Source organism: Frieseomelitta varia, unplaced genomic scaffold (genome assembly GCF_011392965.1).
Source record: "Frieseomelitta varia isolate USP_RPSP 00005682 unplaced genomic scaffold, Fvar_1.2 scaffold_365, whole genome shotgun sequence".
Classification (NCBI taxonomy): domain Eukaryota; kingdom Metazoa; phylum Arthropoda; class Insecta; order Hymenoptera; family Apidae; genus Frieseomelitta; species Frieseomelitta varia.
Window position 1 is genome coordinate 56,688 of NW_025110107.1, and position 15,037 is coordinate 71,724.

Consider the following 15,037-nt stretch of genomic DNA (forward strand, 5'->3'; position numbering starts at 1 on the left):
TAAAAAAGGTGTCCATGATTCTGGCCATTCTGCTTGTCGAAAATGAAAAAACGTGAATGTTTCTTAATTAGTATGAGTTTGGCTATAGCAGGTACCAAAACGAAAGAAAAAAGTTGATAATTAAAAAAGTGGCGATACTTTGAAGTTCGATTGTCGATTTTTGCATGTTTTTTTGTTGAACTTCGGAAGCCTAGAAAAATATAAAAAGTAAAATTTTTTGGTTGATTCTGGTAAGGGCTATAGTCACACATGTACTAAATGCGTACTTGAAATTTTGAGTCAATTGGTCAAGTAGATTTTGAGATATCGTGGGCACCGTTCTGAAAAACATAGTTTCCAGAAAAATGCCTTTAAAGTTTAGTATTGCTGTAACAATGATGCCGGTCGTCGAGTCCTTCAAACAACCATAACTTCGTTAATTTTAGGAGTTCACACGTAAATTTACAGAGATTTATTTTTGAAACGATGTCCTTTAAGAATATGCAAAAAAAAAAAAGAAATCGATTTTTTTCAAAAGTTCACACTAGATTTCTTTCGTCGTCGGCCCGTACTGGAATTTTTACCAAAGATACGTACCGAGTTTCACAGTAATCGGTTGGTTAGGGTCGAACTTTTTTTTAAAAACCACGTTCATGCCAAATTTCATCAAAATCGGCGATTCCAGGTTCGGTGTGTTCCCTTGTAAGAACGAGAGGTCCTCGAAAACAAGGTACGAACGAGGCTGAACGTGTTCGATTTGTTGGAACAAGGGCTTCGTGGAATAATTACCTCGGCGTTTGTTTTCCAGAAAAATTTATAAAGCGTAAATACGCGTGTAATTAATAGAAGCGAACGACCGAAACTGGTCGATGGGAAATTAATCGAACGCGTGTTCGCGTTTAATTACTATGTAAATTTCGTTTCTGGGGAAACGAATACCTCCGGACAGATTGTGATTTCTTTTGTATGTGTGTTTAAAGTTGGTTTTGCATCGACATCGAAATTATTAGCGACTGTTTATATGGTATTTATATGGTACATATATATTTGGTATATATTAGTATGGATTTGTTAATGGTACTTATACTTTGGTATAAATTAGTATGGATTTGTCCTCTTCGGATGACTTTGAGATCATGAGTTTGCAGGTCACTTTAGGAGGACTATTACTGACTCATTGTCAGTGTTAGCACTGAACCAATATTGTCGGGCCTGGTTGGCTTCATCATCCAACACTAGTATAGATCAAAGTACAGGGTGGGAAGAGATGTTTGTCCATGTCTATCATAGATGAATTCTACACCTTCGATTTGATGGCAATGCATATGAGGAACTTGTCGTTTTGACTTGAATGTCAAGGTCAAAATTTTTTTGCATTGTATTCTACTCATCACGAAGGTAAAATTTTTCCAAGAAACCACAGATCGTAATCTAATAGTTCTCTTGAAAAATGGCCAAAAAGTCCTAACAGCGACTTTATGGTTCTGGATCAGGTTCAACTGCAAAAAAAATTCTTTTTGGATTCTACTCATCACGAAGGTAAAATTTTTCCAAGGAACCATAGATCGCAATCTAATAGTTCTCTTGAAAAATGGCAAGAAAGTTCTAACAGCGACTTTATGGTTCTGGAACAGATTTAACTGCAAGAAAATTTCTTTTTGTATTCTACTCATCACGAAGGAACCACAGATCGCAACCTAATAATTCTCTTGAAAAATGGCAAGAAAGTTCTAACAGCGACTTTATAGTTCTGGATCAGGTTTAACTAAAAAAAAATTTTTTTTTGTATTCTACTCATCACGAAGGTAAAATTTTTTCAAGGAACCATAGGTCGCAACCTAATAGTTCTTTTGAAAAATAGCAAAAAGTTTCTCAATCACTTAACAGCGACTTTATGGTTCTGATCTATATTACGTAATGTTTATATTTCGAATAACGTTAACAATTAGTTATTTAGACACGCACTGATGTTGACAACTATGATAAGTCAAATGTTAGCGAAACTTAATTTCGAAAATTACATAAAATGGATAATAAACACGTCCATAACCATAAAGTCGCTGTGAGGACGCACGCACTCTTTTTTAAGAGGACTATTAGGCACCTTTATGATAAGTATAAAAATAAAATTTTTTACCTTGAAACGAATGATTATCCAACATGAATAGTATCGAAATTTAGCGGTCAATAACTGGTAAGAATATTTTTATAATTTCTTCCAAGATTATTCTTTTCGGAGTTTTCAAACTCATTGATGTTCTTTTCCATACAACTGCGTGTTTTTCATACAACTATGTACAGGGTGAAAAGAAAAGTTTATCCGTGGCTATCATAAATGAATTCTATTCGATAATTTCTAACCTTCGATTAGATACTAACAGCGACTTTATAGTTCTGGACGTCAATATTGAATGTCTACACTACATAATGTTTATATTTCCAATAATATTAACAGTTAGTTTTATCATTTGGTTATCTAAACTTACACTGATGCTACAATTATGATAAATCGAATGTAACCTAATACGAAAATCACGTACAATAAACGTCCACGCGTCCAGGACCATGAAGTTAGCACCCACGCTGTCAAATGATTACGAAATTTTCTTGCCATTTTCCAAGAAAACTGTCAGGTTGCCACCTTCCTTGAAAAAGTTCCACCTTCGTGACGAGTAGAATACAATGCAAAAAAAAAAAAAAAAAGAAAGAAAACTTTGACCTTGAAATTCAAGGTCAAGGTTCTTTACACGTATCTCCATCAAACTGTTTCTTTCCACCCAATACGGAACAACGCCTCGAGAGACAGTTCTACAAATTATAAAACATCGAGCGATAGCCCAACGTAAATACATCCGCCACTCGGACTAGAATCCACGTGATTTCACTGCGATTTCGTCGCTGCGTAAATTCGGGCAAATGCGTGACCCACGGGCAAATGTTAATAACAAATTCGATGAAACAGCTCGTTAACGTTGATTCGTTCGCTGCGTTATTTGCTACGGCCCATCAGGGGGCAGGCGGAGAGGGGACGGGGCACGGTGGGAGAGGAGAGAGCGCGACGAACGCAACAACATTTTACGGTGGTGTAACCTAAACTGCCCCACTCTCGGGGATACGTGCGTACTTTCGGCACATTCGTTACACCGGGGGAGAGGATCGGACGAAAAAGCCGAAATTGCGGGCGAATAATTAGCGTCAACGTTACAACGTCGCTAATGACTGTATTGTTTGACGACGGTGGGACGCGCCACGTTAAACGCGACGCGTCACCCCTCCTCTCCTCTCCCCTCCACTCCTCTCCACCAGCGCCACGGTATTTCCGAGCTGTCACGCATCGCTCACATTCAGAAATAATACGGTCAACTGAATTCTCCGCGCGTGCACGGATCCCCCCGGAAAATGCAACAACCACGACGTGCGTGTGCGCGGGCGAAACGTCGAAGAGCAACTCTTTCGCTCGCGGAGCGTGTAAATTATCGTATAGCGGGGCACACGCAGGCGCCTCGAATAATTTATTTCGAGCTTTCAGAGCTTTATCGCAGCGATCTGGAGTATATACCAAGAGCGAAACTGTGGACGACGGTTGAAGGAAAAAAAAAAAAAAGAAAAAAAAAAAAAGGAAAACGATCGTTGACCCCGCAAGGATTTCCGTCGTGATGTACTATACCCTTAATTTCTAGTACAATAATGTAACAAGCGGCAAAAATAAATAATAATTGCATCGAGAGGAAGCGAGGAAACGGTGAGTAGAGATAGGAACGAGATGAACACGGAATCGAGGCAAGCCCAAGTAGAGTGCGTAAAGAATATTCAAGGTTGGCTTCCCGGTAGGAAACACAAGAAACCCGAAAAAGAAAGTGAACGAATTCAAGGGATAAATCAATTGTGCGGACCGCGTTGTCGATACCGATATCACTAATACATATATATATACAAACACAAGTTCGCCAATGATCCTCTTTTCACAGTTATAAGAAGCAATTAAATCAACGACGATCAACAGAGACGATAATTAGCCAATTAGAAAATTAATTTGAGGCTAGTTTTTGGAATCAGCTTCGCCAGTTTTCTGGTTTTTGTTTCGATCAAGTTTTAAAGATATCCAATTTCTTCCCTGTTTTTTTTTTTTTTTTTTTTTTTTTTAGAAGTTAACAACTCGTCGTTATGTACAAATTTGGAAGAGTAGGCCACGTTATGTACAACGATTCTCGGACGTCGAATCGCACGCACCATCGACTTCTCGCGCGAGCACAGCAGCTTGACTTTCACTCCGGACAGTGTGCTTTCGCGCCGCGGCGCCTCGATCCTCCTCTGGATCTTTCTTCCTCTCTGTCGCCATTCTCTCTCCGTTCCGCGTGTTTCAACTGCGGAAAAGAAACCGAACGCGAACCGTTACCGCGTTACAATTAATCGTCAGCTCCGTGTGTCTTGTCGAGCGATTTACACAGCCTGTTCAGCCATTCAGCGTGACCAATATTTTAAATACGAACGACATTGAAAACGTAGATTTAAAACTTTGAAGAATATTGAAAGTAAATTAAAATTTCCGATAGAAATACAATAAATGTTAAGAAAAATTGGGAAACACGATCGAAGGAGACTAATTAAATAAGAGACCTCTCGACATTTAAAGCAGTTAAAACAACAGCCCGAAAAATTAGACCAAGATCGATCAATGAACTTCTCTCCGCGTTCAAATTTTCATTGCCAATGTCTCAATGGAGAACCGAGAGAAGCCCGCGACGCGCGAGATCGATAAGTGCTGGCGAGCCGTCTAAACTAACAAATTATCGTCCTGACAAGCGGGGCCCATGCTGGGCCAGTTGCAAGCGGCCGCTGCCTTGTCGAAAGTCAAATGCACGGGGCATTTGAACACGTGAAGGGTGAACCTCTTCTTCCATTCGTCCCAATGGCAGGCGTAGAACTTGTTGCAGAAGTTAGGGTGTCTGAAGAGACCCGGTCTCGCGCAATGGGCGCTTCCGTCGATGATCTCCTCCGAGGCGTCTGTCTCTTCGGAACGATCGGAACTGGAATCGTCATCAGGAGCATCCACGACGGAACGTTCCACGGCTAGGCGTTTACCCTGGCTCAGACTCTTGGCAGATGATCTGAAATTGGCAGTGAATCCCGAGGAGCTAGATCCAACGCTCGGCAGGTAAGCGAACGATGGAGCTTGAGTGCTCGTGGCCCCTATAGCTTGTGAGAGTTCGTTGTAGATCTTGACCGGTTGCTTCGACGACAACGACGATGACGACTCGTGATTGGTTACTTGGTAATCTTGAGACTCGTAGGAGCCTTCCTTTTCAAGGTCCACGTAGATCTCTGACTCGTCGTAGTTGGACAAGTCCACCTTACCCTTGGACGAGTTGATCAGCTTGGAGCCAGGACCTCTGAGATTTGCGAAAGGATCCCCTCTGCACGTACATTCGGCTCCTAGTTTCCCCAGGAGGATAGGGTGCAGATCGCTCCACTTCACGATCACTTTGCCTCGTCCAACGGCCGTGGACTTGTCGGTTGTCTGATACGTTGTGAGAGAAGATGACCTGGAGTATCCTGCAGAGTAAGTCGTCGTCGACGAGCCATAATTCTGTCGACTGATCGCGTAACCATCGTCGAATTGGCTCGGAACGTATTTGGTGGTGCCTCTGTTGTAGTTGGTAACGAGCTTTCCAACTTCCTCTCTGCCAATCGCCACGTTCGTAGGCGAACCAGATGGAAGCGGCGTTGATTGTTGATAGCTGACACCGGGCAATGAGAATGGTATTCCGTAAGTTACTCCAATGGCTGGTGATGGAGTGGTAGGTCCATAGTCGTACTAAAATGTTTCATACAGGAATTGCAGTAAATCCTATACAACAACAGAGCTAAAAATTAAAAAGTGATATTATACCTGTGGTTCCCCAACAGGATACTTTGACGATACTTTAAACACAGTTGTTCCACCAGGTCGAGAGGTCGTTGTTCTAAACTCAGGCCCAGTACCAAATTTGTCTCGACTTATGGTCACAGGCACTTGTGTGGGTGATACTACAGTCTTGTATCCAGTGTCGATCAGTGGTTGAACCGTAGAAACAGTAACAGGGATCCTAGCCGCTTCGAAGACGGTCGTTTTGTAATTCTCCAGTGGTCCAGTGGTGTAGAGCAAGGGTGTACTAGTTGCAGTCGGTGCTCGCGTGAAACCGCTTGGCCTTGGGTACGTGCTCGCAACTGTGGGCGAACCGGTAATCTCGCCGAATTTCGGTGTGTTGTATATATCGACGCTTAAGAACGGCGTTGGAGTAGTTATACCAACGACGCCGCTCTCTGTCGAAGAAATGGGCAAATTCTTCGTGACTCCCGTGTCGAACGGAATGCTGGGCGTAGGATAAGAATAGCCTAAATTGTTTGGTCTGTACGTGGAAGTTGCTCCCGTGTAAGCGTTGGCGCTGCTTTCGGTGGACGATTTCGTGTATCCCGCCACATTACCTTCGAAAGCTTTCGCGCCAATGTGGTCAGGATTCGGAGCAGGACTTGTTCTTCCAGTGCTAATCACGTAACTACCACCAGCGCCCAAAGTAGCAGTCGTGAAACCTGTTTTGGTAGGTCCAGTTTTAGTGAATCCAGTAGAAATAGCACCGGGACCTTTCCTTCCTGGAAGAAGAGTATCTGGAGGAATCGCGCCACCGGTTGGCCTGTAATCTGGAATATCGTTCTCCGTGTACTTGGTGGTCACGTCGCCGTTGTTAAATCTAATGGTACCGCGTCCTCCGTTATCGTGGTACTCGTTGGTCTTGTAACCGGTATCGAAGGTCGACGGTGTGGTTCCAATCTTTGTTCCAAACGGCGATCCTGGGGTCGAGAAATCTAAACCACCGTGTGCAAAGTCTGCCGAGGAGCTAACGACTGTTCCTGGCACGATAGATCCACCGATAGACACTCCAGGAACTGTCTGTCCCGTGAGGACTATTCCAGGACTCGGTTGACCCCTTATGACAGTTGCAGGTAAAGGTGTTTCAGCTACTACGACACCGGGTGCAGGTGTTCCGTATATCGTCGTTCCAGGACTGGCTGAACCCGGGAACAGAGTTTTCACTCCGTCACTGATCACGTATCCAGGCGACCCAGGACCAGTTTTCGTGTATCCAGGATGATTTTCCCCGGTTGTTATGCTGCCTTGATTCGAAGAACTTGTGAAAACAGTGCCAGAAGCGCCTCCGTGGCTGATGAGTGTCCCTGGAGTGGAGTCTCCAGTGATAATCGATCCTTGGATGCCGTGTCCTGTTACGATACCACCTGTATCTGTCGCAACTCCAAAGCTACCGGTAGGCGTAACGCCTCCGTAATACGTTACACCTCCAATGGAAGGTACGTGACTGCCAAAAGTGGCGTTTAAGCCTCTGGAAAATCCAGTTGTGCCTTGGTAAATGTTCGTCCCAGTAGCTCCGTGGCTTGGAACGTAGCCTGTTACAATGGTCTGACCATCTGACGGTTGAGAAAATCCATAACAATTGATAGTAACGCAGGTTGGTGTCTGAGGCTTATCCGCGAAAAGGGGTCGAGCTGTAAATTAAACGAGATATTTTTAATTGAACATATTTTCATTTGGTCCGATCAGAGATAAGTTGTAGAATGAACTTACGTGTCTGTGAATATATGTCGGTTACACCGTGTTCTAATCCAGTTCCAGGTGCACCAGAGGAAGGATAAACTGGCGTTTGTGATTGACCAGAACCAAATGTCTGTCCGGAATATCCAGTTATGCCTGCGGAACCAGTTCCGGAATAGCCAATTCCAGCGGAAGATCCTGTCGAGCCGGGATAACCTCCTGATCCAGTGTGATCAATAATGTGAGTTCCACTACTGGTTCCAGCGTATCCTCCAGTAGATCCTCCCTTCGTTGCTGAATATCCTCCAGCACTAGTGTCGTGACCGACGAAACCTTTTCCCGTATATCCTTGACCAGGTGCAACAGATCCAGTCGTTCCTACATGTCCAATGCTTCCAACTCCTGTGTATCCAGTGCCAATCGTTCCTCCTGAATATTCTTTACCTCGAGATCCTCCATAATGTCCTGTTTCACTGTAGCTTGTTCCAGTTCCTGAATATCCATGATCAGCTCCTGAACCGGAATATCCACTTCCAGTTGTTCCTTGGTTAGTATATGATGTTTCATGTGTAACTCCTCCTGCTCCGGAATATCCACTTCCAGTTGTTCCAGAGTATATACCGGATCCTGAAGTTTCATGTCCAAACCCTCCTGCTCCAGAATATACACTCGATCCTTGACCAGTATATGAAGTTCCATGTGTGGCTCCTGCTCCAGAGTATCCACTTCCAGGTGTTCCAGAATATACACCCGATCCTGGGCCAGTGTATGAAGTTCCTTGCGTAGCTTCTGCTCCAGAGTATCCACTTCCAGTTGCTCCAGAATATACACTCGATCCTTGACCAGTGAAAGAAGTTCCTTGCGTAGCTCCTGTGCCAGAATATCCACTTCCTGATCCTTGACCAGTATATGAAGTTCCGTGTGTAACTCCTGCTCCAGAATATCCACTTCCAGGTGTTCCAGAATATACACCCGATCCTGGGCCAGTGTATGAAGTTCCTTGCGTAGCTCCTGCTCCAGAGTATCCACTTCCAGTTGCTCCAGAATATACACTCGATCCTTGACCAGTGAAAGAAGTTCCTTGCGTAGCTCCTGTGCCAGAATATCCACTTCCTGATCCTTGACCAGTATATGAAGTTCCGTGTGTAACTCCTGCTCCAGAATATCCACTTCCAGGTGATCCAGAATATACACCTGATCCTTGACCAATGAAAGAAGTTCCTTGCGTAGCTCCTGTGCCAGAATATCCACTTCCCGATCCTTGACTAGTATATGAAGTTCCGTGTGTAACTCCTGCTCCAGAATATCCACTTCCAGGTGATCCAGAATATATACTTGATCCTTGGCCAGTGTATGAAGTACCGTGTGTAGCTCCTGCTCCAGAGTATCCACTTCCAGGTGTTCCAGAATATACACCCGATCCTGGGCCAGTGTATGAAGTTCCTTGCGTAGCTCCTGTGCCAGAATATCCACTTCCTGATCCTTGACCAGTATATGAAGTTCCGTGTGTAACTCCTGCTCCAGAATATCCACTTCCAGGTGTTCCAGAATATACACCCGATCCTTGGCCAGTGTATGAAGTTCCGTGCGCAGTTCCTGCTCCAGAGTATCCACTTCCAATCGTTTCAGAATACACACCAGATCCCTGACCAGTATAAGAAGTTCCATGATCGATTGCTCCTATTCCAGAGTAGCCACTTGCAGTTGTTCCAGTGTATGCACCGGATCCTTGACCACTGTACGATGTTCCATGACTGGCTCCTGCTGATCCAGCATATCCTGTTCCTTGTCCAAACGGTGATCCTCTAACTCCAGCTGCTCCAGAAAATCCTGATCCAGTGGCAACCGTCGAACCAGTATACCCTCCTCCACTCTTGCTTCCCGCGTAACCATAAGGTAATTCTCCTGTATAGTATCCACCAGTACCCGCGGTAGTGCCAGTGCCGTAGTATTCCGATCTCGTGTAAGCGGTATCGGAGTAGCCCGGTACCAACCACGGCCACTCGCAAATCAACTTTTGCTCGTCGAAGATCAAACCGAACGGGCAACGGAATTCGTAAGCCGTTATTTCGGGCCCTCCTGTCGTCAGAGTTTCAAGTTAATGTTTCAAATAACAAACAAGGCCGAGAGATTGTTCAACTGAAATGATGTAAACCTAGATCGACGCAGGCGAAGAACCAACGAGGATTTTGTGGATCCGCGTAGTAGCCAGATTTGGAAGGGCACTCGAACCTCACTCGAGGCACTGGCGCGATTTCGCTGCTTCCTGGACACGGTGACCCTTCAGGCAGAGATCCTGGCCAAACGCAGACTTCGGTACGCTCGTCGAACGACAGACCTGCTGGACAATCGAACTCGAACACGGAGTAGTCCTCCACTTCTTGGTTGAATTTGACACATCGATAGAATCTGCAGGATGAGAGATAGGAAAATTTTCGTTGCAACGAAAAGAATATTTGCAACGACAGCGACGTACCTGTTGCAACTCTTCGGGTGGACGAAGTAGCCCTGCCTGGAGCAAGTGAACTCTGTCTGCGTGTTCTCTCGAACCACTCTGATGTGTCCCTCGGTGTCCACGACGCGGACCACTCGGAAATCGGATGACTTGACTTTGGTCGAATACTCGAGCTCGGTTTGCTGGAATTGAAAGTAATTCTGGTATTGATCGACATTTTACAAGGCTCACGCTAATGAAGGAACGCGTTGCTGGACGTCAGTTGTGTGTAAATTCGTAAAGCGTGGTAATTTATTTTGAATAATTTCTCAGTCTTCTATTAGTCGAAATTAGAATCGATTTGAATAGCGTTGGACATTGCCATCGACCGATACGTAGCCGCGATCCAGACCATTCACCGAAAGGTGGCGTGCTGATGAAGATTTCAATTCTTCAACCACTAGACATTTAACAATAAGTTGAATTTCTTTAACCTACGTGTAAATCATCTTCCAAAGAGTTCAAAACGGCGGCCCTCGATTTCCTCTTGAAACTCGAGAACGAGCGGTGAACCTCGTGCGTGAGAGGTATCCCGCACTTTGTTTTAAAGTCGTTCTCGACGCCGTGAACAGCCAATCCAGGAAGCTCTCGGATCAGAGCGTACTTTCCCTAAAAAAAAAAAAAAAAATAATAATAATAATAACAATTCGCCAATTGAATCGTCCAAATCAGAATTCGACGACAAAAGTGAAAATTCCCTACTTTTATAGAAACCGATATCCTGTCTTCGAAGGCGATCCACGTTTTATCTTTGAACGCGTAAGGAGCGGTAAGATCTTCGTCCCTCTCCACTGTCCATTCACCTTTGTTCATTAAATCGCATAGCTGAAACAGTCATCGACAATTTTAATCGTGGAAAAATCCTGAATAATCACCATTCGTCCGTCAACAACAGTTTTTTTAATCGCAAGTAAACTCTGTTCTTAAGAATTATCCGTTTCGCACCTCTTTCTGATCAACGATAACCGGCTGGATCTCCTCGGCCGGCGCCCCGGGGGCATTGTCGTCCTGATCCTTCAGCGTGAACTTGTACGCGCTGGCCGGCAACGATATCAGGATCTTCCTCTTAGGCACGCCTAATCCGCTGATCAAGTCGATCAAACTGTCGGCGTTGAACATGTCGAAGAGGCCCATCAATCGTGACGGATGAAAAGTGCGACGGGTCGCGTCATCTTCGATCAAATAGTGCGTCGGGACGGTGAACAGATCCACATACCTGTCGGTGAAAGCAAGAAACATCAGGCTTTTGTTCCTCGTCGGTACATTCTTTTTATTTCTTTTTTTTTTTTTTACAGATTTCTTAGCGATGAAAAGTGCAATAAAAATAGAGAGGTGAAAAGAAATATATATATAGAGGTGAAATAGAAATCTCCAGTCGATTCATCGAACCCTATGAATCATCGCGAAACGTGTTCGTTTCTACAAAACTCTCATTCATTTTGAAGAATTGCTTGGAACACCCATAACATCGCGTGTATTACGTGCGAATATCACAAACATCGTTTGTTTAGGACAGTGACGGCGAACCTTTTTGAGAAGTGGGTCAAATTTTGTTCATTATTTTTTTTAGTACTAGCTCGTGAGTCATCAAGTCAGTGGCGTCACTTGGAAAGGGGGAGGGAAGGATGGTTAAAAACTACTTTTTTTTGATTCTCACTTTTATAATCCTCTAAAAAGTTTACGTTTCCTTTTTGTTTTACAACTTTTACTTTTGCAAGTGAAGAGCAAAAAATAAATATCGACGTCAAAAAATTGATATAAAAGGAGTGACATTATGCCCAGTCACCCCTGCACTATACATTAGATATATATACTTTACTTCTTAATATTTTTTATTGTCTATTGTCTCTTTTATTATATAAAAAACCAGCAAAGCTACCCATTCTGGAGAATGGGATCTAGTGTGTTTCTTACATCCGTTTAATCGTAAGCGCTGTATAAAATTTTTTGGACACAACTAACTCGTATAACATTTAAGACTTAAAATACTTATATGTATACATAACCAAGTCGTAAATCCTCCATAAAACACAATTATGCATTTATTTTTCACTTTTAAGCACTAACCGAACACTTTCTTAACATTTTTTAAAAAGAGAGGTTCGAAAAATAATTAAAATTCTTTTATATACATGACGTTATATTCTTTTATATATATATGACGAGTATATATATGTTAACTTTCTTAACATTTTTTGAAAAGAGGGATTCGAAAAATAATTAAAATTCTTTTATATATATGACGTTATATTCTTTTATATATATGACGAGTATATATATATGTTAATTTTCTTAACATTTTTGAAAAGAGGGGTTCGAAAAATAATTAAAATTCTTTTATATATATGACGATAAGTTTATAAAAATCAACGCCTGACTATAAAAATCAGTGTCTGACCCGCGGGTCATAGGTTCGCCATCAATTGGTCTAGAATTTACTCATTTAGATCTCTGATCTGAATATTTAATGTCACGGCTTCGAGTTCTCGAAATTGAGCCATCAGTCGTCGATTCGTACAAAAGAAATTATACGAGATGAGAAAGCATTGATCTCAGAATTTCATTAGCAATGAAACGCGTACAAAGGAGGGTCGTTTCGCATAAGAACGTTCCCTCGTAAATCGTAATCTCGTCGATTTGACTCGTACGCATTCTCTCGTTCGTCGCGTCGCGATCCCTCATCCATATTCAATAGAAAGAAGTTCAACGATACGACGACTCTATTGTATCAGATCATTCTGTCAATTAGAAGACGCGTGAAAATCCGTCTCGGCGAGTCGTTTGATCAAATAGTGCATCGCGGCATTCCTGACCTACCTGATCTACTGAGTCGACAACTGGCACAAGGTTAGGCAGACACGCCGAACATGGACGGATAGATTCTACTGAATCTGTTTTTACTTAACTCGCCGGTCAATAATTTATGAGATTAAAACACGTACGCAACACGTTGATTCGTAGAACGCATCTGGCTTAGGTCTGGGTTAGGCGTGTATTCTCGAGAGGCAGCGATTGTGACGCAAGTTCAGAAGTTGTGGAAAGTTGAAATTACTGAAGTTACATTCGTTACTTTGATCACTCTTTGATATCGGCGTGGTCAGAGCTTTTCCAGACTGGCGAGTTGCCGTTTTTGGATTTTGAATTAGTTGCAATTGAGCGGATATGAACAATTCTTACTTGGTCAATTCCTTTAGATCGAACTGTTTGGCCAGTTCCTCCGAGTTTGTCGGTAGAACCAAGAACAGTCTACTGTCGTACGATTTTCTCACCAGTTCGTCTTTCAAACCCTTCACAAAGTGCACCAGACGTTCCTTCGATCCGGCAGTCACGTTCAATTCGACTCCGTCGATCTGTGGAAATTGAGCAGGATTCTTCAGAAACGAGTCGTCGGATACGACAGTAGAAAACAGTAGGAACGATAATTGCCTCTTTCAAAACTCCCATCAAACGAGCGATGATCTCTTGACGAACGGTACCGGAAGTCCTCAGCGTTCTCCCAGGATCGTCCACGGAAACCACGAACTGCAACCACGGACTGATCTTCTTCAACGACTTCTGAAAGCCCTCGAATTCTAAAAAACGAGAAGAAAAAAAACGTACGAAATAAAAAAATACTTGCGTAACAAAAAAAAAAAAAAGATACCTCTCGCAATTGCCATCATTGTTTACATTGTTCCCTGTTTTCTTGGAATCTTGCTTCCACATATTTCCCCTTTTAAATCACCGTGATTTTTCACGCTTCCCAAGGTAGAAAACCCCTAAAAACCAGGCCTAACAGTAAGACACGTTTCATAAGGATAGTATCTGCTGTCGTAAAAGAACTGTCCGCGAGAAGTTCCGGCTTCCTTTCCACGTGATTGCCAATCTAGTTGTACAATCAACGCGGCCGACACGAGATGCCGTTCGGTGAAACGAAATCTTCGTCCACGCCGTACAATTAATCGTGGACTTTCACGTATTTTTCTAATTGGACGGTGACAGTGACTGTTTCTAAAAATGACTTCCTATTAGCAGCCCTTTCGTAACCGTATCGTCATTACGGTGGCAATTTTTTTTCTGAGATGTTTAATCTATCTCAGAGTCTTCCGCAGCTTCGTTTCGTTTCGGACGAAAAACGAGTTTGAAAATTTCTCAATCGCCATGGCGATTTTTTAGCTCAATTCAAAGTCCACTTTTGTTTTTTCTAAAGCTTCAGATTTAAGAAAAAATTTTATTCTATGTTTTTCATCTATTTTCGCGCGTAGGATAATTATTATTTTCCGATGCATCTAGAACTAACCACGTTCAAGTATGCTTAATAAATTTTCTCAAGATGAAAATATTTTATTCGACATCTTTGACGTTTTTTACATTACAATATTATTTCAAGTTTCTACATTATTTTCGCGCGTAGAATAACTTTCTGTTAATTATTATTTTCTGATAGAATCAGCCAAATTCACCTCGATAAACCTCCAAGCTAAATTTTATTCTACGTTTTTTTATCTATTTTCGCGCGTAGGATAATTATTATTTTCCGATGCATCTAGAACTAGCCACGTTCAAGTATGCTTAATAAATTTTCTCAAGATGAAAAAATTTTATTCGACATCTTTGACGTTTTTACATTACCATATTATTTCAAGTTTCTACATTATTTTCACGCGTAGAATAACTTTCTGTTAATTATTATTTTCTGATAGAATCAGCCAAATTCACCTCGATAAACCTCCAAGCTAAATTTTATTCTACGTTTTTTTATCTATTTTCGCGCGTAGGATAATTATTATTTTCCGATGCATCTAGAACTAACCACGTTCAAGTATGCTTAATAAATTTTCTCAAGATGAAAAAATTTTATTCGACATCTTTGACGTTTTTACATTACAATATTATTTCAAGTTTCTACATTATTTTCGCGCGTAGAATAACTTTCTGTTAATTATTATTTTCTGATAGAATCAGCCAAATTCACCTCGATAAACCTCCAAGCTAAATTT

At 42.4% G+C, this 15,037-nt stretch overlaps 1 protein-coding gene across 12 annotated transcripts in view; it reads right to left on the minus strand.

Annotated features, from left to right (window-relative positions):
• Positions 1–4,063: 4,063 nt before the first annotated feature.
• Positions 4,064–15,037, minus strand: part of LOC122530934 (mucin-19-like) — a 35,713-nt gene continuing 24,739 nt past the window's right edge. For 3 of the 12 annotated variants that reach the window (XM_043658356.1, XM_043658355.1, XM_043658354.1), the window contains 10 exons: positions 13,485–13,630; positions 13,236–13,408; positions 11,004–11,274; positions 10,761–10,883; positions 10,497–10,667; positions 10,041–10,201; positions 9,720–9,973; positions 7,598–9,643; positions 5,870–7,518; positions 4,064–5,794 (listed from right to left, as the gene is read on the minus strand). In XM_043658356.1, the coding sequence (XP_043514291.1) occupies positions 4,754–5,794; positions 5,870–7,518; positions 7,598–9,643; positions 9,720–9,973; positions 10,041–10,201; positions 10,497–10,667; positions 10,761–10,883; positions 11,004–11,274; positions 13,236–13,408; positions 13,485–13,630 (6,035 nt within the window). In that variant the 3' untranslated portion in view covers positions 4,064–4,753. The remainder of the gene's footprint in view (positions 5,795–5,869; positions 7,519–7,597; positions 9,644–9,719; positions 9,974–10,040; positions 10,202–10,496; positions 10,668–10,760; positions 10,884–11,003; positions 11,275–13,235; positions 13,409–13,484; positions 13,631–15,037) is intronic. The other 9 variants (XM_043658361.1, XM_043658366.1, XM_043658357.1 and 6 more) reach the window with 9 other exon arrangements.